General features: G+C 44.7%; 2 protein-coding genes across 4 annotated transcripts; both read left to right on the top strand.

Moving 5' to 3' along the window:
* The first annotated feature begins 3,519 nt into the window (after window positions 1-3,519).
* On the top strand, window positions 3,520-7,293 carry dynlt2b (dynein light chain Tctex-type 2B). Of its 3 annotated transcripts, none has more exons than XM_015361412.2 (5): window positions 3,520-3,738; window positions 4,672-4,805; window positions 5,979-6,048; window positions 6,474-6,550; window positions 6,976-7,293. In XM_015361412.2, the coding sequence occupies exons 1-5, from the start codon at window positions 3,671-3,673 to the stop codon at window positions 7,140-7,142; spliced, it is 516 nt and encodes a 171-aa protein (XP_015216898.1). In that variant the 5' UTR covers window positions 3,520-3,670; the 3' UTR covers window positions 7,143-7,293. The 3 variants fall into 3 exon arrangements, with proteins under 3 accessions (XP_015216898.1, XP_015216899.1, XP_006637914.1); XM_015361413.2 differs by having other exon boundaries at window positions 6,474-6,537; window positions 6,981-7,293; XM_006637851.3 differs by having other exon boundaries at window positions 3,523-3,738; window positions 6,474-6,537; window positions 6,976-7,124.
* Window positions 7,294-7,619: 326 nt separating this feature from the next.
* Window positions 7,620-26,255, top strand: pcyt1aa (phosphate cytidylyltransferase 1A, choline a). The gene is made up of 9 exons (XM_006637831.3): window positions 7,620-7,896; window positions 13,833-13,955; window positions 14,998-15,094; window positions 15,624-15,740; window positions 16,643-16,794; window positions 16,951-17,029; window positions 18,228-18,370; window positions 18,999-19,187; window positions 20,753-26,255. The coding sequence occupies exons 2-9, from the start codon at window positions 13,845-13,847 to the stop codon at window positions 20,954-20,956; spliced, it is 1,092 nt and encodes a 363-aa protein (XP_006637894.1). The 5' UTR covers window positions 7,620-7,896; window positions 13,833-13,844; the 3' UTR covers window positions 20,957-26,255.
* Window positions 26,256-27,527: the final 1,272 nt, after the last annotated feature.

Here is a 27,527-nt window from a genome sequence, read left to right on the forward strand (position 1 = left end):
GACATTACTCTGTGATTTTATGGTAATCATGGTACATTTATGAAAAGTGCCGAAGTGGCTGGAGTTTAAACTACAGAAAGGAGCAGAATCTCTTTCGTCTTGAACAGAGGGCACTGAAGCATCTCTACTGGCCTGTATTGTTTCACTAAAGGAAAATTTTATTAATAATTATCTGTCCCCACATGTGCTGACATATCCTGTTTTGCATACTTGAAATGTGTTATTCTGAGTTGTGGAAACCGACATGCAAGGATTGAAGATGATTTTCTTTTCCACTGAGTAGGCATTTTACCTTTGAAGGGGAGCAGCTCCGTGCGCAACATGCTGATGTTTGTGACTGGAAAGAGGAAAGCCTGCGGGCTTGATCATCTGCGCCGTGCGTGGAAGAACAGGTAACAGTGTTCTCCAATGGCAGCCGGCTGCTCTCTGTGTTTGCTCTACAGTTCAAACACAACAACCTTATCTCACAGGATCAAAACACTGATCATATGTGTGGGTAAATAATGCATTTATCAATCAGTTTGTTACACAGATGAAGGAAGGGGAGGGGTGGGGTGAGCACAGATCCTGCTAAGCTCAGCAGCTATTTGCTGTCGCAAAATTTCCAGAGTGTTCAGCTATGACTGAAGTCCAAGCTGAAATGCAAATTAGGGGCAGAGGCATCAGTTCGGAAATGTACACTATAGTTTACAGGGCTTTGGAAAGAGAAAACAGAGTGTGTCAGTGTCAGAACCAAGGTGAGAACATACTTTTTCAGTGGCAGTATTAAAGAGAAAATGGAGTGTCTCACTGTCAGTAGTAGGGGATGAATGGAGTGACTCAGTGTCAGTGTTAAGGTGAGAAAGGAGTGTTAGTATTAATACTTCAGTAATTAGTATTAAGTACTTCAGTAATCAGTATTAGGGAGAGAATGGAGTGTCTTAGTATCAGAATGGAGAGTGATTCCCTGAGCAACTTGAGAGAGCTTGAGCAAATCTGCGAAGAATTTTGACTTGGGAATTACTGCCAGAGGTGCTTCCACCAAATATTGAGATCTGAATACTTACAGTATGCAATCAACACATTTCAGTTGTTCTCTCAGGTTTTTGTTGACATTTACCATTACTTATCTTACCCTTCAAAGTCTTCTTACCCTTCAGAGTTTTGAGATTCAGCATTGATGTTTTAAATAAAATGTTAAAAAAATGGATATGCTAAATTTGGTAAAATAGGACACAAAAGAACGAGTCTTACTTTTACCAGGTACTCTAGTGCTCTAGCCTGTGCTGTGACAGCAGTTACCACCCGGTAGCGTGATCTTGTTAGATCTTAGAAGGTACAGGAAGGCTGAACCTTGTCAGACCTCGACCAAGAGACCTCGAAAGAAAACCAGGAGTAATGTGGAGAGAAAATCTTATTGCCAAATGTACATGTATATCGGAATCCTTATTATCACTCAGGACATGCACAGCACGGCAGACAACACCACACAATGTAGACAGTACATTACAAACATAATAAAAAATAACAACCAGAGCAATACTGTAAATGTGTCGTAGAGAACAATAAATATGTCGTAATGAAAAAACAAAACAAAACAAAACACATGGTAGTCCATGCAAAAAGTGCATAGTGCAGAGGTGCATTGAGTTCTGAGGCATTGCAGTTAGCTTTTAAGGATGTATACTGCAGTGGGATAGAAGCTGTTCTTGAGTCTAGTGGTCTGTGCTTTAATAGTGTGGCACTGCTTGCCAGAAGGGGCAGGAAGGTGGAGGGGGGACAGTTTGTGGCCTGGATGGTTGGGATCCTGAAAAATGGATTGGGTTTCATTGAGATAGCAGATTGTGTGAATCTCACCGATTGATGGTAAATCATGTCCTCTAATCCTCAGTGTTGTTCCCACAACCCCTTGAAGTCCATTTTTGTTGTGCACAGTAGTATTGCAGTACCGAACAGGATTGGTGGTGAGCCAGTAGGTGGCACTCTTCCCACCAGATGAGAATTTCCCCAGTATGATTGCTGGAGGTGGTACATCCTTCAGATGAGACTTTAAACCAAGGTCCCTGCTATTGGATTATGAGATGTCCCATGGCACTTTTAAAAGAGCATAAGTTTGAACCCTAGCCTTCAAGTTAAATTCCACTCTGGGCTTGCATAGCCTGGGCTCCAAACAGTTCTCCTTGGAGTTCACTTGCTCACTTCACCCCCTCTGCTGTATACAGCACCTGGTGGCACAGGACTGCTGCCACACATGGCCCCAGTGATTGCCGCCCATCAGTGGGAGATAATGTGGGTCCTCGCCTGTGTGCAAGGTGCTTTTGGATCCGCTTTGGGATCTCTTGGGATGAAAGAGTTACAATGAATTACTAGCATTAATATTAATGGTTCACAACTCACAACATGTTCCTGGGTTTGATTGCAGCCTGGACTGCCTTCTGTGTGGATTTTGAAATCCTCCATGCATTTGCCTTGGTTTTCCCAGGTGCTCCAGCTTCCTCACACGGTTCAGACATGGTGTCTAAAAGTGGCATTTTGCACTGGACCTATTGAGTACTGCTGGATTCCAACTATTCAGTCTTCAGAACCCATGTGGGCATGTCTATGTTACAATATTTTGTTTTAACTTAATTTAGATTTACTGGGGGGACGGGACATGGTGGTGCAGTCGTTAACATTGCTGTCTCGCAGTGCTGGGGTTTAATTCTTGGTTGTGCTATCCGTGTGTAGTTCGTACTGTATGTTCACATGAGTGTGTGCAAGACTTCAGCTGTGTCTGTCTGATGGCTCAAGTTCGTCTTTGACCCTGGTTTGGATGAATTGATTGGGAAGCGAATGGAAATATTTATTGTACAGATTTTCTTGATAATAAAACAAAACAAAACCTTTGTTGGAATTTACCTGCACTTCACTCATTTCATATCTAGTGTCTGCAATCAGCCGATGTTCAAGTTTCGGGGACACATCTAGGTGTTTTTAAAGCTAGAGGACAGATAACATTTGCGTTTGACTCGTTAAGCTTAACAAGGTGTGAAAAATATTTATCAAACTGTAACCATCTTCATAGTTTAACCTTTCCGCCTCTGCTTGATCCAAGTATGACGATAAATCAATACGAGTATCAACAAGTGCGCTAGATGCGTCATATTTGATCCACAGTGCCTCCGTGTTTTTCTAAACTTTGTGTTTTAGAAATAATTTAAAAAAATGTTCAAAGTCGTTCCCTGTTACTAAAATCTAAACCCTTGATCTTATCAGAAATAATTACGCATGTCGCCTGTTTTTCATCCATATTATTAAAACCTAACTATATTTTGTGGTTTTAAACATCTTTGTTATCTTGATTAAATATGTAAATAGATGAGAAACAAACGAGAGCCAACCGCTAGTCACAATATAAAAAGGCTATACATTAGAGATAAAACCAAACGCACTTTAACCATAAAAAGCGCGTAGAAACAGACTACAGAGACACGATCACAGTCACCCTTATCACATGACTCGGTACAGGGAAGCTTCACAATCACATCCCCGGATGAGGAAGCCTTGTTGTTATGACAACGGCAGTTGCTTCTGCGTGTAGTGAATTCAGTTCGCGATGGAGTAGTCGGACTTTAGATGATCATAGATATCCCCTAATTTATTAACACACGTTTTTAATTAAACGTTGTACCGCCAGGTTGCTGGGTTTGCGATGGCGAGTGGTGATGTTGCAGAGGCCGTGGAGAATTCCTACATCATCCGACCCAACTACCAACACAAGTAAGGCAAATCAACGTTATGTGTGCAGCTGCCAGGCTGGTTTGTTGCTTGAAACAGGATACTCCGCAAATTTAAAAGGGGTTTTCGTGTTAAAGTTAAGTAGGAAACGCGGCAACGAATGCGCAAAATCGCCGTAAAAGCGCTGGAAAACTGTATATACCATGATAAACTTTCATGAAGGGTTGTCTAGGTGTTGTTCAGGGTTGTGAAGGTGCTATTATTTTTGCCTCCGAGTGACAGGAATTAGTGTGCTCATGTGCATTTTAGTGTGTGTGCAAAAGAGGGAAACTGATGAAACTACGATTGCAATCTTGTTTTGCCAAGGTACATTGTTAAATATTGTTATTGTTGTCTTCCAGTGTTGTGTGAGTAACAGCAAGATTGTTTTCTTTTGTGAATAAAAGGTACAGACCATGCTGGGATCCACAGGATGTTCTTTACGATTGATTTAAAAAACACAGTCTACATGAAAATAATAGTTCCAGTTAAAATATTTCTATACAGTCTTCCAGAAGTTGCAAAATTACTGATGTACTTCAGAAATATTTTTTAAACATGTACAGCACATATACGTTGATAACAGTCCAAATGAAAAATAACAAAAAAAAACAGCATATTTAGTCAATTGTTTTTCCCTTGTATTGCTTGTCTGCATAAGGATATCAGCTACATATGTCAATATTATTATTGTTAATAATAATAATGATGAAAATAGACCAGCACTGAATTCAAAATCTTTGTTGCGATCCCTGTTGCAGAAACAACAAGTTTTTTCCATATAATTTAGAATAAAATTTTGTAGCTTTTACAGTGGACGTAAACAGGGATCAATGCACTCTGCATCTGTGTTTGTTGTTTCAATGACTCGATTCCCTGCATGTGTTTCTGTGTGTTTCACTCTGTGAATCCTCTGATGGTGTCTCTGGCTGTCAGGTTGAAGCCGGGAGTGGTGAAGGAGTGTATCCATCAGGTCCTGAAGGCGGAGCTGGCGAGCCGGCAGTTCGACCCTGAGGAGGTGCCCGTGCTCACCCGCTCCCTGTCGGACTCCATCAAGGACAGGGTCAAAGGTCAGCACCCTGCTTTCAAATGCTGCGATCTCATTTGGAAGCCGAAGCTGGATAGATCAATGAACCTATTTATTAATCTGTTAATTAATTGAAACCATATTTATATTTGTCTTCATTTAATTCCTTTAACAGTGCTATTCTATAATGTCTGATTGAAATCTGATGGATTTTGAAGCTGTCTGATATCTCGGTCAGTCAATACATCGAGATTTATATCCTCTCAGTTTGTGCGCTTTGGTGTTTAAAAATGTAGGAGATTTTACTGTGTTGTAATGTGATTTGCCTGTTTGTTTTTACAAGGCGAGTGTGAATGGCTGTGGATCCTACTGCAGGGGAAGAGAAAGAAGGTTTCTCATAGCCCTTGTGCTTGGTCGAATTCTGTATACAACAAATCTCCCTTTTACTTTGGACATTCCAGTTCATACTGGGATTGAGGCTCTGGAAATGTTTGGCCTTCACTCTTGTATTGTACTGTATTGTGTCCGGGGCAAGTGGACAGCCGACTGGATACTAGAAAACTAAAATAATTAAAGTAAAATACACCTCTCTCCTTTATAATAGTCTTTTCTTACATAACACCTGTCCTTCTCTAGGAATGAATTTTCTCCAGTTTATAACTGTCCTTGAATCATGGCTGGGTAGCTTGTTCCAGACTCCCAGAAACCTTTGGTAGAATGGTGCCTTCTAATCTCACTTCCAAGTGCTCTTACTCTTAGTTACCACTGTGTGCTCTGGTTTGTGTTTTACTGTTGGAAAAAGTCCTTTCTATTGCCTTGGCGCTTTGGAGCCTTGGAAAAAGTTGAATACTAATATCTGATTCCCTCATAGTGTTCCCTGTTTAAAACTAAAAACAGCCCATTGTTTTGCCCTGTTGAATTAGAACATTCTTTTAAGCCCAGCAACTCCTCAGGTCATTCTTCTCCTTGATCAATATATTATCACAATGTTATTGTAATTTAATAATTGAGTAGGCTTTTTGCATCTTTTAACTTTTTCCAGGTTGTGACAACGTGGGATTTACCCCAAAGTCCCAATTAATGAATACGGCTCTTGGGTGCTCTCATTTCAATTTTGTTAATATCTTTAAAAAGATGCATTGTAAATTTGTATCATGTTACCCTTCCACGCACTTCGTAATTAGAGAGAGGTGTGTGTGTGTCTTGTCTTGCACAGAGATGGGCTTCGACAGGTACAAGCTGGTGGTACAGGTGGTGATTGGAGAGCAGCGAGGAGAGGGTGTCAAGTGAGTGACTTACCTAACCTGTCTTCACTCCGAGCCAAGGACTGTCTGTCTTCAAACGCGAGAAACACTGTAAAGGCACCCCTGCCTCTTCCACACCACTCACCTGCAAATCTGTGCAGTGCACCAGGGAGAAAGCTGTAGGGCTCGAGGCAGCTGGCTGCCCAAACAATGGCAGTAGCTTGGGAACAGAATGACAGTTCATACAAGCATATTGAGTGGAATAGTAGCAAGACAGCGAACAGTGAAAGAAAAGTAACAATGACACTTTTGTCATTGTGGCCTCATTGTAATAGATTAAATAGTCATTTAATGGTAATTTAAGTAGGACATTTGAATTTTCATGAAAGGTGAAGTGAATGAAATGACCCCCCAGCGGTGATTCTGTACGGAGCGCTCAGTTTTGTCTTGCCTGGCTTGCATGGCAGGATGGCTGCACGCTGCTTCTGGGATGAAGACACAGACAGCTATGCCCAAGATGTCTTCATGAATGTGAGTTCTTTCAGTGAGTTGAGATATAACAATAATTAAAGCTTATGTGGATTTTATTGCAATGACTCCTATAATAATAATAATAATAATAATAATAATAATAATAATTGCTTACATTTATATAGCGCTTTTCTGGACACTCCACTCAAAGCGCTTTACAGGTAATGGGGACTCCCCTCCACCACCACCAATGTGCAGCATCCACCTGGATGATCCTATGTGTGGTACTATCTGGGGAACAGTAATTACTGCTTGGCCCTGCATATAGTATGGATTTGTTTTGATGTGCCTAAATCTGGGAATGCTCAGACCTATCTGTCCAGATTCTTCCCCATTGCTGAAAGCTGTACTTCACTCTGTGCTACCGTGGTGTACCATAGTAAACTGTAATCATTATTTAACCGATGGCTTTGATGTCCCCTCTCTGTCTCCTCTCAGGACAGCCTGTTCTGTGTGGCTGCTGTATTTGGCTGCTTCTATTACTGACAAGACAGCAGAGCGAGGATAGCCGCAGACACCAGACTGCAGACGACCTCAGAGCACTGTGGAAACTGTACATCCTAACTGTGCGGCTTGTCAGCATGCAGTTACAAAGTACTGTTTAACCTGACAGTCAGAATACTCCACATTGTGTGGTCTCATCCTCATTATTTTTGTGTTCTACCCTGTATTGCAATATTTGTTTTTGTAAATTTAACACTGTTTGTATAGAATTGTGAAGCTGTACAGTAAAACAGATCTCATGGTAAAACTGTCTCACTGCTCTTCAAGTCCACATTCATGAGAAGCTTTGATCTGAAGATCTGGGTTTGTAATCTTGACTGTCTCATCGTCCTCTGTGGTGCTGTGTGTGCAGGGAGAGGTGCCATTACTCCATTGGGTCTTGTGACACCGTTCTCTATGCCTACGCCCAAAGCACTTGGTGCATAATAAACCATATTTTGAATTTCAGTTCACGTGTCCAGCGTATCGGAGAACATGCTGTAAGCCTTTCAATATTCGCAGTTATGTGGCCCTCTGGCCGGCAGGTGGCAGCAGGTGTTCCGTGCGCTGCTGGAGGAAGTCTCTCTGATTGACATACGTCACATCCGTAGAGGGTGTAGGTTGGCTGTAGTTTCCTGTGTAACTGTCAGGCCAGCTGTGGTGCTGTGCCTTTGTATAAATTATATTGTAAACCCGAGTTTGTTAGTGAGATCAACACTCCCCGAATATTTAGGGGCTCCCCTAAATATCAGAGGACACGCACGCAGCACCGCCGAGACTGACAGGCTCTCCGGGCAGTGTGGACACACGGACACCAGGAGTGAACAGGACTTCAGTCCCGGGAGAGGCGGATCGCTACAGCCAGACAGGACACAGGTTAGTGAGTTCAATTACTTTTCCGTCTCCCTACTGGCACTTGTTGAGAACACGGAGGGTTTGTGGATTGCCACCTGCATGGGCCGGTAGATTGCTCCAGGAGGGCGGGGGGCTGTGATCAGTGGGTGACAGGAGCCAGCAGGCAACAGCCAGACCGCCCGCCAGCCCGGCGAGGGAGGTGTCAGTCCCGTTTCGAGTCTATGTAAAAGGACAACAGGAAACAAAAAGGCGATCCAGGCATTTCACTCTGTATGTGCAGTACAGTTCGCAAGTGAGAACGGTTTGTTTTATTTATTTCTAAAGAAAGGGGCGGCGTAGCAAACGTGGACTTGTCTCGACTGTTACATGTTGCACCAGTCTGCCCTGTATGTTGATCTACAGTATAGCAGGAGCGCTAAGGACACGTAGCCGACAGCATAGTGACAATATCATGGTTTACTGTGGTGTGTGCAGTGTGATTTTTCTGCGTTTTAGGAAGCTGTAGCGCAGCAGCGCAGATTGTAGGGTTTAAACCGTGTCCAGGGAGACTTTATCAGCGTTTTTGTGTTGCCCGACCGGTCGAGGAATAATTAATCCGGTGTAAAGTCAGTAGCACACAACTGAGATTCCGGTGCTGACGGAGTCAGACCTTTGGACTCCGTGTAGTTAGCAGCTGATGTTCTTATTCGATTACTGTACGTACTGTATGTACTGGTGTGTGCTGTGTTTTAAAGGATGTGCAGTTAATATCGCACATGACTGTCCACACCATTCGTTTAGCAATTGCCATTTAACTTCCCCTTTTATATTTCGTTTGGTTGATAGCCTTTTCCGGCCGAATGTAGTCCACTGCACCGCAGGAGCAGAGGAACTAACTGCTGGTGAAACGACCCCAGCTGGCAGAAGAGGAGGCAGTTCAGTCTCTCGTCTCGTACTGTATGTCTGGCTTTTTTCGGGGTGGCCACGGGTGGGTGTATTTTGTGCAGCCCTGCAACCACAAGTCTCTTCTTCCACTGATTTCTGACGAGAATTGGTTAAAGACTGAATGAAGTTTGGTTCGGTTTTGGAGTCATTCCATTTCGCCTGCTGGAACAAGGGAGCAACAGGGTTATCTAGAGTATTCCAGAGAGACACAGGCAGGGGCAGAGAAGGAAGTCCGAAGGTTAATATTTGCTGCCACAGCCCTCATGCCAGTGCAGTGGAAGAGAAAGCACTACACTTTGTAGTCGCACAAAGGAACAAAGTCACCAGTGCAAACACCCCAGTCTTCCACAAAACATGGTGGACTTAAATCCAAGGTCAGGACCTCATACTCCACCCTTGGCATTGATGACTGCACGGGCTGTTCCATCTCATCCGTCACAGTCTCCACCTCCAACTGCTGATGGCGGCTTGTGATGTGAACCCACTTGTCTTGTCTCGGTGTTCTTTCCCGTGGACGTCGTGCAGATGTCCCATCAGTTTGGTTGTGACTGCTACTATAGCATCTCAGATGGTGTTTTTTGAGGTCTGAAGGGACGTCCAAGCTTGAAGCACACCTAGTGCATTCCTGACTCTCCTGGTTGAATAATGGCACATCTCTGTGTGTGGGACAGAGTTCTCATCAGATCATGAGTTTTCTCATCGTGTCTTCTGAAGCACCGCAGGCTCTTCACTTGTTCCAGGGAATACATGGGGTCTACACTTCTTCCTTTGTTACCCTTTGTCACCAGTTTTCACGTGAATAATATTTTTGACTGCAGAATATGCCATGTGTGAGTCACTGAAACAAGCAGGATGATATATTTAGACATTCACCACTTTTATTATACAGAATTTCTTTACTAGGTAAAGTATACTGATGCTAAAAAGAAACAACTTTTTCTGGAATGAGAATACTATAGTTATAGCTGATGTACTTTCACAAAAAGTTGTCAATTTGTTTTAAGCCCTGTGACCAGCAGTACAGCTTGTGCAGTGAGGCATTGCAACTTGCCAAGCACACGGAAGCTTGTTAGGTGCACTTTTATCCAATGAGGTCCTGCTGAAACAATGCCTGATCAGGTCACCTTTATAAAGGCCTTAATTCAAAGCTTATGTCACTGCAAGAAAAAGGCCGCACTTGGTCAGTATTCTGTGCATTCCACAATGCCTGGCATGTTACCAGGAGCAAGGGAGAGGGCATTGGCATGCTGCAGGAATGTCATGTGCCAGTGTTGCCAGACACTATGGAGTAAGCCGCTCCACTGTGTCCAGACTGCCGAGCAGGTTTCAGCAGACTGGCAGGACAGGTGACTGTCCAAGATCTGGTCGCCTCGGTGACCACACCAGAGCAGGACCGACACAGCAGACTGGTCCATCTGAGAGATTGTTTCAGATCTGCCACCCGTACTGCTGCTGAAACTGCCGGTAGACACAATGCCCGCATCAGTGACAGGACAGGGAGTCTCTTATGCTGCTGGCCTTAGAGCCTTAGAGCAAGGCGACCTGTCAGAGGCCCTCTGCTCACACTTCTTGGACATCACACTTGACTGGTTTGGGCCAGACAGAGGCTGCGATGGACTCCATGCAGACTGGAGGGTCAGAGTGTGGAGGAGGAGGTGTTGTGTTTCTTTTTTCCCATCAGTAAATACAGTGTATCTCTACTTGTTTCCACAGTTCTGTCACGAACAGATCCTGGGTTTGGATCAAACCACACCAGGTCTGCTGAAAGCAAGGGCTTCCACACAGGTGTTGCTCATGCTTGAATTCAGCAGATATCATCCCGGTGTGCTTAGGGCCATGTGTAGCATAAAAATGCTGGACAGGCATGATTGTCTATAATTATAGCAGGCATGGCTGTAATGGAAAGACCTTTTCAGGGACTTCAGTGACCAAGTCAGCTCAACTTGCTGGTATCTGATGAGTAGCAGTGTCTAGGATCAGTGAGGAAGTCAGTTTGGAACTCCAAGGGAAAGACCCCATCAGCAAAGGGCAACAGTGGGTGAAAGGATCCCTCGATATTGAAGCGCAAGGCAAAACAGATGCTGAACTGCAGATCCGTGGACTTCAACTTTCAACCCGAGGTCCAGTCTAATCAAAAACACTCCAGATCCACACAGGGCGGGATACACGAATCAGGCTGCTTTCTGCAAACCACTTGTGAGGGAATGGACTGCCGAGCAGTGGAGGACTGTGATCTGGTCAGATGGATCATCTTTCCCCATGTTCTTGACAGACAGATGAGTGCATGTGAGGCACCAGCCTCAATAACTCTACAAGCCTGTGTGCAGCTGTGCTGGGTCCTGCTGGTTCTGTAATGTTGGGGGGGGTGATTTCCTCTCGAGGTGTGGGTCCACTCTTGACCTCACAAGACGAGGTCAATGCTAATCGCTTGATTATAGCTGAGCGCTCATCTTCACCCCCACGTTGCAGCGGTTCTTTCCTTCCTAGAAGGGTCTTTTTCGGGGTGTCTTTCGGGACCAAACCCTGCCCCCCCCCACCCACACTGTTTATCCAGCAGTCATGGCCTTCTCACTCACCCAACCTGAACCCCAGCATTTATAGCACCATGGGCAGTGATTTCCTCCTCTGTCTGCCAGGTGGAAGTGGGTGGAAGGGTGCCGCATTCTTGCTGCAGAATTCCAGGCGCTGGCAGAGTCGGTGCCACAGGGCATACAGGTCACAGTGGCGGCACCTGTTGGCTCAGTTCCCATGTCAAGTGACTTTACTTTGGCATTTTCTGTTTTGTCCACTACTAGTTTAAAAAAAAACCAAACAATTCTTTTGTTTTGAAATGCATCAGAATAAGCTGTAGCATGCGTGGTACCTCGTCAGGTGTTGGTCTTGAGACGTGCACTGGATTTCCCAGATTTCTGAATTACTTGATCAAGCCCTATTATGGAGGCACTGAGATCTTTTAAAATAATTTTAAGAATTTTAAGAAAAGTTTTGCCTGAAAGACCTGCCCACTATTGTGAGATATGCTTGTTAGTCAGGTTTTCTTGGCTTTTAATTTTCCGTTTCTGCGATGGGAGGGATAGTCTGGCTGTTGAGTCATGTTTGGAGGAATCCCTGGTATGGGACCAGTCAACATGTTCAGGTTTAAAAATATAAATGGCATTTGAGTTTCGAGTTCAACCTAATGCTAGTTTAAGCTGTGAAGCAGCTCTCTCTTGTGTTCTCTAGTGGTACTGCACAGAAATAGTCTACTTTTTCTTTAGAGATTTGATGTAGAATTGGAAGCCAATGGCTCTCACTATTCCACTTTCACTAACTGGACTCACGTTCGATTGTCTCTCGACCTCGAGTTGGATTAAGTTCCCACTTAGTTCCAGTTCTTTAATTGCAGCTCCATTCCTTTCCGATTTATGGAATCAATTTCAATTCCCCCGATGCATATAGACAGCTCTTTTATTTCAAATACAGTCCTACCTTTAGGGCAGAAATGTTTAGTTTGAAATAAAAAAGTATTATTGATTGTGAAAATTCTGTTCTTCCAGTTGTAGAAATGCAGATCACTTCCACTGCATATTTTCTTCCTGCTGCACAAAGTGCTCTGGTTAAGTAAAAAATACAAGCATTCAAATGGGAAATGGGGAACTGTCTAATTTCTGTAGTCTAAATACAATATGGATTGTGACTGTACTTGCTCTGAGGTGTGTGCTGAAGCTGTAGTTCAGTTTTGTTGAACTAGATAGTTTCGCACTTGGCTACTGTCCTTTGGCTCTACTGAGGTCTTCCCTGATTTTATGGAGCTTAAATAATGTTTACAGCAGAAATGCCTATGGTCACAAATTAAGGAAACGTCTTAATTCCGTTTCCTCATTCCTCATCTAGTCCGCCGTCAAATCCTCAGTCAAGCTATTGCAGGCAAGATCCATAATAAGTGCAATCCTTCAGTTCAAATCCTAACCCTCGCTCTCGGAATCTGGTTTCCTTCAAAAAGCCAGTAAACCAGGGGAGCCTATTCCAACAGCCCACAAATTGCTATCTATTACAAACATCCTCCTTCCCAGGCGAATGGGGAGTTTCTGCCTGAAGTACTTCAAGGTAGAATTTCCATAGAGAAACGCATCACATGTTTGGACGTATTGTCCGTTACGCTCCTTGCTACACCTGCCTTTCATGCCTCCAACCTGAGGAAACATTCTTTAGCCTGCAGTTGAATGCTGTCACACACCAACACCTGTCTTGTCTTTCCGAACAGAGCTGCAGGGCAAGTCAGCCTATTCCAGTTAATTGACGACTATTAGCTTCCCCAGTTTGACACATATCACAGTTGTCATGCTCAAAGACTCACTTCCAAAGGTCATAAATTGCTTTTAATCAGCATGACATGCCCGTCTCGGGCTCCTTGTCTTTCTTCTTCAGTCACAACACGTTTTGACAGTGTGAGCTCCACACAGGTGGGTTGACTACTGGGTCAGGCCTTCCTGAGATTTTATGAAGAGATTCCTTGCAGGAGTTTCATGCAAAAATGATTGTTGTTCCGTACAATTGAAATACGATTTATCATTCCATGCACTAAAATGACAGCTTCTACCCTTCTTCTCTCTTTGCATTTCTGAAATCCTGCTCGATTCCAAGTCATTACCAGTTCTGGTATTTGGACTGGTATTGACCTCTGAATTTCAATTTAAGGAAGAACTGACCCAGCTCTGCTAGCTGAGTTGGGTTCCACACACTACCACTCGATTTAAAAAAGCATTCATTATTGCCCGTCCTAAACTAACTCGTTTTTAATTTCCACATTAGTCCCCGTTTCTCGTTCCATTGTTGTGCTTGGAGAAGTCTGGTTGGTCTTTCTTTGGCACATCAGAGGAGTCTTAACCCTTGGATCCAAACCCCTTGTAATCGCTTCATTTCATTGAGCCTGTGTTTGTGATGCTCCTCTGAGACTCTGAATTACTTTGATCAGGCCAGCAGTTCTCTTCGCCCCCCCCATGCCTGCCTCTGTCTGTCTCGGTGTGTGAGCTGTATCTCTCTGTGCCCCCCAGACTCGGGGAAGGATGGAGGCCCACGGCTCGGGGAGGCTCCTGTCCAGGAAGAGGCGGAAGGAGGGATCAAACGGGGAGGCCGAGGAGGGAGAGCAGCCAACGAAACTGCAGCGATTCACTGTGGTAAGAGTGTGGTTGGACAGGGCTCGAGGTCTGCGACTTCAGCCTTCTTACACTCCCTGGTCAAAGGCTGAAACATGAGCTAACTCCCAGTGAATGAACCAGCCCTCTCACTGGCTGGACGAGTCACATCCCTATCATCCCTCTCAATGATAAGGAAGTTCAGTCTAACTCACAGTGTAACTGGCACCCGTGTCAAAGTGGTGGGACCTGCAGCTCAGCATTACCCTGACATCCTCATCCCAGCCTCTGCTGAACGTGACCCTCCCAGAAGTATGGGATGGGATTGAGCTGCAGATAATTCTCGTCCTGTCCTCTATAAGCTGCCTTGCAGTTTGGAGAAGCCTGACATTCCATGTCAGTATATTCCAATACAGTATATTCCATGGGATTTCCTGATGTTTCAGCCGGTGAGCAATACTATCTCGTCAGTTTTGCTGTTGCTGTGTTTTATTTTTGATAACATTTTCTTTCATACATAACAGCTTCTCAAAAGGCATTTATATTCAAAATGGAGAAAAGGAAGTACTTAAGATTTTCAGTACATCACCCTGCCCTATGACATTATACAATGTTTAAGAAAAAACAAGCAGTAGTAATATTTGTGCAGTAAATTTTGAACATTGTATTGAAATGTATCCATTAATCCTTCCATTACCAGAAAGCTACTTAATCCTGGTAAGGGTGTTGGAATCTGCAGTGTATCCCGGAAGACCGGGAATTGGACAACACCCTTAAGCATAGGGTGGACACAAACAAATGGAAAGTTTAGAGTAGCCAAACTGGAGTACCTGGATAAAAGCCACACGAGCACAGGGATTGTGTGCAACCTCTCCAGAGATTGTGACCTAATCTAGAAATGAACATTTTGGAATTTATTGTTTCAGGTAATATTTACATGTGTATATATACCTATAGCCATAGCTGCATGGTCCCTGCTGTAGTAGCAGTTCTGTTCTCGTTTCCAAGCCCGCGATCTGTCTGGGGGGTGTCTGTGTGCCCCACAGAGGGCATGTGTCACAGCTCTGGTGTGTCTGTGTTCCAGGGTCTGACAGATCCAGCCCCCTTTGCGGATGAATTGGAGGTGTCCCGTGTCCCGTACCAGCGGGTCAGCATGGAGGAAGCACAGAAAGGAACCCCACGTGAGTATTCGGGGGGTGAATCCATACACTGACTGTGTGCAGGACTACCCCTAGGTCAGAGGTCAGAAAGAACAAAGCTGTATCTAACCACGTTACTATGTAGATGCCATGATCTGGCCTTTTGTGGTGTCTGAGCTGGCTGTGCTTGCCATTCCAGACTGGTCCTGCAGGTAGAGCCGGTATAATGTCTTCTTACTTCTGATTTGGAGATATTCAGAGCCTCATCATAACAAAAAGAAAGAGCCAGAATGTACCGTGCTTATTTAATTCACCCACTTCTCTTCTGTGTCCTCTTCCGTGTTAATATCAGCTTTGCGAGTGAGCATCTGCATCAGGCCCTGCATAATGCCTGAGTCCAACCTTATACCAGATGCTTCAGAGTGCCTGCTGTTTTTTGCAGTTGTTTCCTGCCGCTGCTGACTGTCGGCATGTAGCAGCCTTCCTGTGCTGCAGCCTTCCACTGTACTCTGTCTCAGTGTTGTATTGGATTGGGCTGTGCTGTTAAGCCTGTCTCTTTCTGCCTCCCCAGTGGACCGACCGGTGCGGGTGTACGCAGATGGGATTTTCGACCTGTTCCACTCGGGCCATGCACGAGCTTTGATGCAGGCCAAGGGGCTGTTCCCCAACACACACCTCATCGTGGGCGGTGAGGCTCTCTGTCTGCCTTTTATTACTGATCAGGGGCTTATCACAGGGGCTTGTCTCTGTAACTGTCTCTTGGTCTGGTACGGTCTCAGTTCTGTGTGTGTCTAACAACATTTAGGCTAGTTGAAGACTGAATTGATTTTTTTTCCTGATTCAGTCAGGAAAAAGGAAGTCTGTCTGCAAGGGTCAAGTTGCTTAAATTCATTTAAAATTTGATTAAAAAATGTGCTTCATTGAGGGAAATTCTGAAACCCAAACAGGGGTGTTTACTCGGTAAAAGCAAATCTTCAGCCTTTTAAGAGCTTCCAGCAGTTATAATGTCAGGAGTTTAGTTAAAGCATTCAGTCAGCCTCAGCAACTGAGATCTCAGGTGGACTGAAAGCCAGAAGGTACAGATGTTCTCCAGTACCAGATTGGGGAAACCATGATCTTGAAGCAAAGAATGCCTCCCACGTCTGTCCAGTGGGCAGTTTCATTGATGTAGACGGTATGATCCATGATTCTGGCTAATTAACAGCATGTGCTGTAGTGTTATGGGCTGGAGGGACTCATGTATCCTGAGAGGTGGTATAAGTGTGGTCATGCCTCAGTGGATGCTTTGCAGCGCAATGAGTTTTTATTTCTGTTAGGTGGGGGATGTCGTTATAGGATTTAGCCAGGAGGGGCAGTGAAAATGGATTCAAGGAAAGTACAAGACAGTAATGCCCCCCATCTCTCTCTTTCTCTCCCTGTCCCGCTCTGTTTTTTCTCTGTGTCCCTTTTCTTTTCATCTCACATTGTTGTCGCTTTATCTTCCCGATCTTCTACTGTCTAATATCTCTCTTCCTTCTCCTTGCCCCTTTTATTCCTCTGCCTCTCATCCTCCCCATTCCCGCTGTCCCGTTCGCTCTCTTTCTCTCTCAGTGTGCAGTGACGACCTCACACACAAGTTCAAGGGCTTCACGGTGATGAACGAGGACGAGCGATACGACGCTGTCAGTCACTGTCGCTACGTCGATGAAGTAGTGCGCAACGCCCCCTGGACCCTCACGCCAGAGTTCCTCGCCAAGCATCGGGTACGCCACACCCGCCCACACGCATCCCCCCAGCCCACTCCACTCCCACTGTGTCCCCCCAGGAATTTCCTGACTCCTCTGAAGGATGGATGCGATTAGGGTTTTCTGTTCACTCTGAACGGAGATGTGTTTGTGTCTTCACTGTTTGTCTCTCAGATTGACTTTGTCGCCCATGATGACATTCCATACTCGTCTGCAGGAAGCGACGATGTCTACAAACACATCAAAGAAGCAGGTGAGCATCACTGCTGACTGGCTGACAGTCACACTGACACACTGACTGGTTCACAGACCTGCAGTCACACTGACACACTGACTGGTTCACAGACCTGCAGTCACACTGACACACTGACTGGTTCACAGACTTGCAGTCACACTGACACACTGACTGGTTCACAGACTTGCAGTCACACTGACACACTGACTGGTTCACAGACCCACAGACACACTGACTGGTTCGCAGTCACACAGACCCACAGACACACTGACTGATTCACAGTCACACTGACACACTGACTGGTTCACAGATCCCCAGACCCACAGACACACTGACTGGTTCACAGTCACACTGACATACTTATGGTTCAGACACATGACACACTGAATGACACACTGGCTTACATTTTGACTGGTTCACAGATACACTGGCAGACTGCCGCTAAAGCTGACACACTGAACTGGTTCAATGACACACTGACTGGCAGACAGGCGCAAAAACTGACACATTGAATTGGTTTACAGACACACTGATAGATTGACAAACAGACAACATACACAGCACCAAAATACCCTATGGCCCATCCTTAAATATTGCACCTACCAGAAAAGGAAACTTAAAATATGTCCACAATTGAGAACAGCAGGGCTGAAAGGGAAGAAAATAAAGAATACAAACTGTAAACAGTATTTCACAAACTACAACAAAGGAATGGCACAGACGTTATAAAAAACAGAACCCTATGGGAGAATGGGAAGATACTGTGATGTAACACAAAGAAATTAATAGGGTCCTACACAACCAGTGTGAAGAGTTTGCCACAGGATACACTCCTGTTTACCTAAGCTTTCCCATTACACCGATTTCCTGACATGCCTCACTGGCAGATAGGAACACTGACAGTCCGATTGATTTACTGTTCCTCTGTCAGTGTCACAGACAGCCGTGCCTGCAGCCTGTGTGTCTGTAGCTACACTGGGTCCGTGTGCCTAAGGGTATTTCTCTTTCCTCTTTCTGAAGCACCCTGTGCCCCAGCAGGTGCTAATCCTCATCTCCTGACCTGTGTGCAGCACTTTTCCCCTCCCTTCTGTGTGTGACATTGACATGACGTGTTGCTGTGTGGCCTCCATGTGTCATTTGTGGGTCTGGTGTGACATGCGGCAAGTGTATAATGCCTTGTTACTGGTGGCTTGACATATTTACCATGCTATTCTAGGCATGTTTGCCCCGACACAGCGGACGGAGGGCATTTCCACATCCGACATCATTACTCGCATTGTTCGTGACTACGACTTATATGTCCGGCGCAACTTGCAAAGAGGATACACTGCCAAGGAACTCAACGTCAGCTTCATCAATGTGAGTCAGCTCACTGACCTCCCACTGTGTAGCTCTCCCTGTCTCCTGCCCAAGTGCCCACCACCCAGCATCTGCATCTCAATATGGTCCTGTTTTTATATTGTAATGAACGCTCCAGGTTGTGTGTCGGTGGTGTAGGAATGACAGGCTGATAACAACTTACAGTGAGCCTTTTATTGCCTGTTTCATTACAGAGGGCATGCTAGTCACAGAGGCAGAGAGAGGAAGAAGGATTCATTATATTTATTTTAATTGATTACTATAAGTTTGGGTTTACTGTTGTTTTTTTTGTTGCTGAATAAATTAACTTTGCGACAACATAATATTTAAATTAACTTAAAGCCAACACCTTAGTACTTAAATTATCATACAACCATACTTACTACAGTATATACTACAGTACATTATGTGACAGTATAGGGGTGGACCAGGTCAAATATGGAATGGCTCTGCAGGAGCCTGTGCTGGAGGAGCATGTTCATGTGTCTCATTTTCTCCCGGGTGAGTGAGTCTGGAAGCTAACGTTGCAGAGCCAAAACTCTTTACACTGTTTGAAATCGGGTGGGGACAGAGTTAAGATAATAGTTGCATTCAAACTTGAGAAAAGAAAACTTGAATCCCGCCCCAGGAGAAGAAGTACCACCTGCAGGAGCGAGTGGACAAGGTGAAGAGGAAGGTCCGTGACGTGGAAGAACGCTCCAAGGAGTTTGTGCAGAAGGTGGAGGAGAAGAGCATCGACCTCATTCAGAAGTGGGAGGAGAAATCCCGGGAGTTCATCGGCAACTTCCTGCAGATGTTCGGGCCAGAGGGGGCACTGGTAAGCCAGGAGAAATATACTTTTCAGAGTGTGAGTGGGGTTCAGGGGAGGTCTTTCTTGTGGTGGTGTTGTAGAGTTGTGTGTATGGAAGCACTCTTCAAATCCAGTGCTAGAGGGGGCATTAGACCATCTGGTGTTCTTCCAGTCTTAAAGGGGAACTGCATTCCCAATATCCCAAGGTTATTAAATTTCAGTAACAAAATAAATTTATTGACAATATAAAGAAAATGACAAATTTAAAGCTAAGCACAAAATACTGTTTCTCTTTCGTTCCTCCTATTTCCTTTTCTATATTTCCCTCTAGATCTCACTCACTATGCCTCTTTTTTTTACAGTCCTTGTTAAAGCACTGTAAATCGCCATGTTGTTGCAAACCCCCAGTCTTGTCACGGGCGAGAGCGCGAGTTCCCACAAATTGTGATGGGATTCGGCCCTTCCTGCTCAGTAGTCACGGTAATAACTCATGTAATGTGATGTACAAGTTGTGCAGTAGACATTTCACCATAGAAATGTTCCAGTGTGATCTGCATGCAGAGTTTACAAGGAGGATCCATTTATCGGCAAAACTATCTTGAAGCTGAGAGCAGTGTTTCTATTGGATTAAAAGAAATGCATTCACAAGACTGCCTGTTTACAATGTGATAAGGCTGCTTCATGTCACCAGACGTTTTATTGCCTTATTCTGAATCGCTGAATATAGCACTGTGCATACCTGGAAATTTAGTCTATTTTGTGATGTAAATTGGATGTTTTACAGGTTACTGTGTACATTTTATTTTTTATTAAAAATAAAATGCACTAATTTTATTGAAATGCACTCATCAGTGCTCATTCTTTCTAACCCTGAAATATAAAAATAGTATTGCAGTTCCCCTTTAATCAGAAATGGTAAATAAATCCCTGCAATGGACTGTTGGAAGTTTCAGGGCTTTAAAGTTGGATAGGCTGAACTGGTTGTGGAAAAGATTTGGGATGCAATGTAGGTGTGTAAACCATAAATAGGACTTTTCTTCCTTGATGTACCGATGTGTTAATTGGAAGGTGTTAATATTAATGCAAAAAGAAGCTGAGCAACCCCAGGCTGACTCCTGAGAAACAGGAGTCTCTCTTCTCTCCTGTTTTGCTGTCCAAGGCTGTTCCTCTTGCAGATACTGTTTCTCTTTTGTCCCTCCTGTTTCCTTTTCTGTATTTTCCTCTTGATCTCACTGTCCACCTCTGTCTCTTTTTCCCCTGTGTGTCTCACTTACTATTTCTTGTGCCTGTCTTAGAGTTGCTCTCAAGTGTTTTGTGTTTTTGATTTTTTAGTACTAAAATGCAGTTGTCCAAAGCACCTTTCCCCTAATTTCACTTTCATGAAAGGGGTGCCTCTTACTGACTCCAAAGGAAATACCCCAGATTTGACTTCATGGCAAAGTGGAATGGCTGACAGCTGTTTCTTATTGTGGGGGTCTTTAGGATTGATGCAAGTCTGAGGGATCTGCAGGAGCTGAGCAACCCCAGGCTTGAGTGTCTGTCTGTCAGACTGCCTCTCTCTTCTCTCTCTCACGGTCTCTCTTTCTCCTCAGAAACACATGCTGAAGGAGGGGAAGGGGCGGATGCTGCAAGCCATCAGCCCCAGACAGAGCCCCAACAGCAGCCCCTCCCGCGAGCGCTCCCCCTCCCCCACCTTCCGCCTGCCCTTCTTCACCAAGACCTCGCCGCCCTCCTCGCCGCGCCCCAGCTCGGCCCACGGGTACCCCATCAGTGAGGATGAGGAGGATGAGGACTAGGTCTCTCCATGCCCTTCCCCCCCCTGCTCTGCCCATTAACACGTCTCTTCCTGGCCTCCGGGTCTCTGTCTTTCCCTAAGAGGCCTCTTCCAGGAATCAGACCTGCCCACTGGCCCCTCAGACCCCTCTGTCTGCTCTCCTAGCAAGGGCTTCCAACAGCAGGTGGTGGGTTTTCCAAGAAACACATGCTTCTGGAGCTGTTTAAATCTCCCATCTGCGGCTTCGCTTTCACTGTTCTCACGCAGATCTATCCCGAGTGCTCACTTTAAAGATCTCGGCCTGGGGCTTTGAGCCGGTGGTGGAGAATGACTCCATGTTGCTGGAGAATGACTTCAGTGAGTGACGTGCCAGGCACCTTGATGACACATTTCCGCAACACCAGGTTTGACCTGACCTCTTGACCGAGGTAGTACTGGATTGATCAATACAGGAACACATGTGTATGGCTTTGCGTACGGCTGGTGCATTGTTGTGGCCGTCGGTCTGGCTGGTGTGGCGCCAGCAATGGCCTCCACCAGCACCGTGGTCCGGAGAGGACCATGCAGACTGATGTCTTGGCACACATGAGTTAAAACACCTGTCAGGTTGAGAGCAAGGAATGGGACATGTTAAACAGCTGTAGCGGCACATGGTAATACAAAAGGCCGTGTTAGTTTATTGGAAATGTCACCACATCTTATTTAACAGGATTAATTTACTCATACTTCTTTTGATCCTAGTGGTAAAGCATTTTTGAGGCCCTATCCTCTTTGCTGTTGAGATTTAGGGTTGACTCTGCTGATGGGGCGTGCCATTGATGTCCTCTGTGTTTTCTCGGGATTTTGCTGAGAATTTTGTTACAGTGGAGGGGCTGTCTCTCATACAAAAACGCTTTTATATTAAGCTCTCTGTGAAGTTTTAGTGCTGCTCCAAACAAAGCTAGTGAAAAGAGCTCAGATATGTTTTTATGGATTGGGCTTCATGGTTTTTCACTAAAGACATCAGTAGCATTTCTTCCTCCTTTTTAGATACTTTGTGTCACCCTGTGTCAATCAAACCTGGCTGTGATAACCGGTGCAATCAGAAGTCTAGTTTGAAAAGCAATTGTCTCCAGTCTGGTGGCCCTCATTAAAGCTTGTGATGTGCACGCAGGCTTGAGAGATTAGAGAGAGAGAGAAATCCAAGCTGCAAACAGCCATCCTGCTATGACAACCTCACACTGACTTTTATCAAAAGACTGTCTTATTTGTCTAGCTGAAGAGAGAAAAGGAGGCCTGAAGCACTGCTTTTCTAGGCTGCTTTAGTGCAGAGAGAGACAACACACCATCTCTGAACTCACAGAGGGCCCCATGGAGTTCTGAGGGCTCCTGAGCATCACTGGGCCTTTGACTCCTGTGAGTCTTCGCCCAGCTATGTGTCAGGACAGCCATGTAGGTAGATGGGCAGAGAAACGGTAATCTTGTGCAGACAAACTGCACCTTCTTGCAGTTGAGACACACATGAGGAAGAGAATTTACCTCCAGCACCGATATGGTTCCAGCTCTCCCTCTTCAATGGGGCTTTCTGAATACTCGTCCCTCTGATTTCTGCAGATCAGACCATGGAGCTCTCTTGTCTGTCCAGATCAGGAGATGTCCGTCCGCTGTCCTGGCCTCCCTGTCTATTCACACCCTCCTGCTGAACTGGCAGAGCCTGTGGGGAAGGTCAACGCTTTGGATGGACCCTCTTTGTTTGCTTCTTTCTCCCTTAAACTAAAAACCAACAACCCGATGAAGCACCTTATCTTCCTCTTCAAATCTCCCTGCTTCACTCCCCTGGCCCCCTGCCTGGCGTTTTAAAAAACCCGGATGAGCTGAGTTTGACAGTTTAGCGGAAGAGAAGGTCCGTCTTTTTTCTTCTTCTCTTTCAGCTGTTTTAATTCTCTGCAGTTCAGTGACAAAAAAAGAAATCAAAGCCATAGATTTTTTTTTCTATTCTGCTTTGTTTTAAACTAGAAGGGATGGGAGTTTTAACTGTATTATGACTGTTTTCTGTCTTTGTGAGTCTTGGAATGCCTTACCAGCAGTGGTGTGGAGATCAAAGCCAGGAAGGAAGTGTTTTGTGTCTTCTCTCGTGAGCTGCTATAAAAGTCCAGTGACCTCTCCTGGGTAAAACAAAACACACGCCGCTAGTGCACAGAGACTCCTGGCTGCCCCGGTGTCCGACAACCCTCTGGCACCGGAGATTGGCTGGAGTTGGATGATGTGTGTACTGAAGGGGTGGGGAGCTGTTGAGGGTGTGGCTGTAGATGCACGGAGTGACTTACAGAAGTCACGTCATCTCGCTCCAAAATTCCAGACAGTGTAGATCTCGACTGCTTGGAGGACCCTGTCTTTTCTGGAACCTGCCATTGTGCGGCTCTGGGCCTGCTGGTGACTGTGATCGAATCCAGGCAGGGGCGGAGTTGTGTAGAATTCTTCCGCGGCTGTTGGCCTGGTGTGGCGGGGTTATCCGCTGTCTAGGGAGCGGCGCTGTGTGTGCTTGGAGCTCACGAGCAACTGGGAGCGAATCCCGCCAGATGCAGGGAGAGTTGCACTCATCACACACTGCCATGTTGAAGAGCGAATGTGTATGTAAATATTTCTCTGTTCTTCATATTGAGCTGTATGGAAAAAAGAGGCATCGATCATGCTCTGTTCTCAGCACAGGACAGCTGGCCTTACTTTCCTCTGTTTGCTCCGATCTCTTTTCCTCCATCCAGCTGTTATCTTGAATTCTAGATCAATTGGGCTGGACCCTGTATCCCAGGCATCTTTGAGCTACAAATACAATTTTATTACCAATGAGGGGCATAATGTTAACTCATGCAGAGTATTAAAAGTTCTGCTTGTATTGTCTACTATGTGTATAACCGTTAGGCCCTGATCCCATACAATGATTAGCAGGTACAGATTAAAAATACAAACATCATCCTGGCTTGACTTCTTTTCTATGTGCCTGTATGTCTTCCAGGAATGAGCAGGTTAACAAGCAGAAACACAGTGTTTCGACTGTGGAGTCTTGCTCGCATAACTGGAGAGCCTCCACAGCCGAAAGGCTGATTTTATTTTGACATTTTCTGGGATGAATTTACCTCTGCTTGTACCTTTACATCTCCTCACTTCAACCTCTGCAAACTTAAACTGTACTTTCATTTGCTGTACGGTTGTATTAAAACTGTGTTTTGACCAATCAGACCGGAAGAAGAAAACTGTATTCTTAACCCTAGACAGTACTGTGAACTGTCAAGATGTATGTTTTTATTAACACTGTCGAGTACTGTGTGAGATCTGGGATTCATTAATTTAAGTTAACTTGACAAATTTTGTTTCCTGTTTTGTCTTCCTTTTTGCCATTAAACTCACGCAGACCAAGACAAAAACCGTTTCAGCTTGCATATTTAAATGTACAGGATCGTCCAGATCCGGGACACTGGGCAAGCAGATCTTTACCACCAGTCTGGTGTTAAAGTGGAGTAGTGGCTGGCAAAGGGCTTCTTTACAGCTGGTGTCCTCTCCCGCCTGCAGTACTCAGACTGTCCTTGTGCTGGCTGTGCCTGGGGAGCAGGGCTATTCAGTCCCTTTCCTGGAGAGCCACTGGGGCTGTAGGTTTTCATTCCAGCCCTGCTCTTAGCTGCCCTCTTCCCCTAATTAGTGGCTTAATTGGATCGATTTAACAGTGGTGCATTAAACAAGTAGAGCACCATATACATTTCATGTACATTTGTTGTGCACTGCGTTCACCCAGAGCACCACATAGCGTGAGCTGACAGTCTGTGGGGCTGCTGCACTGTGCGTGCTTGAGAGAGGAGAGGTCTGCTGAGTCAGCCTCCGCATTTACAAAAGCGCTATCATGAAAATTATAATCTGCTGTTAATACCTTCAGATCTATGCCTCAGTTTCTCAAGAATCTTTCAGAAACTGCCTCTTTAGTTTATTCACCCCCCCTTCAGCCTTGTGGCGCCACAGCAAAGCTCATCGAATTCATCTTTAGGAGCTGGTGGTTTAAAAGACCTACTAGACCAGTACCAGAATTCCCCTGCTATCAAGAATGGATAGCCCAGTTCTCAGTGGTCCAGAGAAGTTGATATTAAATATCTTGTATAATCACTCTCCAGCCCGATCCTGGGAATATGGGAGTTTAAAATGGGCACTCAGTGGAATACCTAATTAAAGGGGTTGCAGGCCTCATTTTTCCAGACAGCCCTCTTGAAACAAGAATATCACTGCTTCGCATCCTTCTGCTCCGGTGGTCACCACTCTGGAGAGTCAGGGTGTGGCCAGTGCCAGGCAGGCTGTGTGGGGGACACAGGGGTTCTCAACACCATGAACACCAGAAACGCCATACACAGCACACACCTCTTGTTGTTTTTGCTATGATTCTGTAATTGTTGCTGGTGTTTTGACAAATTGAATGGTCTTAGATTGTTTAGAATGACTGCTAACACTCAGCGTACACAGGCAGGCTGCCAGGCTGTGAGAGCCTGATGGCCAGAACACTGGAATGTGGCCCATTGGCTTCATTTTCAACTACAAAGACTCCCATGAGGTGTTTTGAGAAATTAAAAAACAATCCTTTAGCAGACATGCAATTTCAGCTAAATGTCCTCGCAATTACTCTATATGTGTGTGTGTGAGTGTGAGTGTGACTGTGTGCATCTTGGGTTTTTATCCGTGTCCCTGCAGCCCAGTGTCTGTGTGCAGGCTGTACTCTCTGTGTTAAAGAGACTATGATGGGGAGCATGAAACTCGGTTCCTGGAGGAGTTTTGTGGTCACCTGGGTGTCATTGCAACTCACATTTCTATTAATTAACTAATTAATTAACATGAAATTGAGGCATCAGTGCAAATTTACTGATGTTTAATGCCTTCTCCAATTTTAAGACAATTTAAACTATATACTGTATTTGAATGTAAAATAGATGTATCAAAGCCAGAAACGGTAAGACTGTCCTGAGAGCTGTAGCAACACCGTAACTATCGTTCTAATGGTTAATCTCGGCCCCAGTTTGCTGTCGATTAAACCTGGAATGATATCATCCACACGCACAGTGCAGATGCAAATGGTAACAAAACAAATGAGGCGTTCCAGTGCTTTTGTCTGTGAGGGGTTGGGATTGAACTGGAACAAAAGAAGCCCAGCAGCTCCTCCAGGAGTGGAGTCGAATCCCCCAAAGCAAGCCTGCGAGTCCTGGACTGGGTTCAGGGTTCTCTGTTTGTCCATCTCTGATTGCCTGTTCGACATATACTATGCTGTAACACGCTAATTTAAGAAAGTATGAAGATAAAAAAATCTAAACCTGGTTGTGAGTTCTTTATTCTGTTTTAGTGCAAAAGGTGACAGGGGGCTTGTACCCCCAGTGGACTGTTATGGATTTTTCATGCTGCTTTAGACATAGGCTAGCGACACATAGTGATCAAGTAATAATAATAATAATAATAATAATAATAATAATAATAATAATAATAATAATAATCGATACTAAGGTGGCAAGCTATAAAGAGTCCTATAGCTATAGGTGAGCACAAGGATTTTTGAGGTTGATACGAAGCCTGATGGGAAATCAGTGCAAGTACTCTGGGACAGGAGTAACTTGCAAATGACCTTGTGAAGATTCTGGAGGCTAAATTCTGGATATACTGTAGTTTGATAAGTGCACATTTAGATAACCAAGCAAGTAGGGCATTGCAGTAAAATTGGTGAAATTCAAGTACAGTGGCATCCATGGCTAAGGTTGCTAAATTGGATCCAAATACAGTAGCTGATGGGAGATGTGGAGAAGCATTACTTCACTCTTCGCAGTTTAAATGAAGGAACATTTGTGTCATCTGGGTTTTTATGTCAGATATGCAACTAGAGAGTGCAGAAACAGCCACTTCAGTCTCAGGTTTAGTCTGTACATAGATTTGAATATAATCAGTATAGAAATAATAATTCAGACAAAGTGTTTTTAGTAACTGACACCATGGGAACATGTCAATGCTGAATAATAGTTGGCTGGGTATCGAACCCTGAGGGACACCAGACTTGAACCCAAGTTCAGAACTGGAACCCGCAAGAGAGAGACAAAGTGACGGCGATTAGTGAGGAGTTTCAGAGTTGAACCATTTAATAGCAATGAAAGAGACTCCGAACAGAGTCTCAAGATGAGAAAGTAAGATGTCATGCTTAACAGTGTCAAAAGTAGAAGGATAAGGATAGAGAACTGGTATCGGCAGCCATAAAAAGATCGTTAGTGACTTTAACAAGGACAGTTTCTTTGCTGTGTAATCGTCTGAATCAAAATTGGAAGGGTTTATTTGCAATGAGATGGTTGTTTAATTGAATTGCAACAGCACATTCTGTATTTGTTTCCAGAAAAGGAAGGTTGGATGCAGTGAGAAAATCATTTACATTGTCTACGTTGTTTTAAAAAGCTCTTTGGGCACTTTGGACTTCAATTTTAGAGAATGTTTTACTGTGTGGTGTACAATATCAATCAAATTGTATTTTATACCCCTTTTTATGTACATTTGCATTACAATTAAATTTAGGCAAATAAAAATAACAGTTGTTGGAATGTGATTGATGCTCC

The sequence above is a fragment of the Lepisosteus oculatus genome, chromosome 13 (assembly GCF_040954835.1).
Source record: "Lepisosteus oculatus isolate fLepOcu1 chromosome 13, fLepOcu1.hap2, whole genome shotgun sequence".
NCBI lineage: Eukaryota > Metazoa > Chordata > Actinopteri > Semionotiformes > Lepisosteidae > Lepisosteus > Lepisosteus oculatus.

Bases quoted from the DNA above. Each gene is read 5' to 3' on its own strand.
- dynlt2b (XM_015361412.2), top strand. From the start codon at position 3,671: ATGGCGAGTGGTGATGTTGCAGAGGCCGTGGAGAATTCCTACATCATC. The intron at 6,049-6,473 runs GTGAGTGACTTA...CTTGCATGGCAG, and splicing joins CAGCGAGGAGAGGGTGTCAA to GATGGCTGCACGCTGCTTCT. The intron at 6,551-6,975 runs GTGAGTTGAGAT...GTCTCCTCTCAG, and splicing joins CATGAATGTGAGTTCTTTCA to GACAGCCTGTTCTGTGTGGC.
- pcyt1aa (XM_006637831.3), top strand. From the start codon at position 13,845: ATGGAGGCCCACGGCTCGGGGAGGCTCCTGTCCAGGAAGAGGCGGAAG. The intron at 13,956-14,997 runs GTAAGAGTGTGG...TCTGTGTTCCAG, and splicing joins AACTGCAGCGATTCACTGTG to GGTCTGACAGATCCAGCCCC. The intron at 18,371-18,998 runs GTGAGTCAGCTC...ATCCCGCCCCAG, and splicing joins TCAACGTCAGCTTCATCAAT to GAGAAGAAGTACCACCTGCA.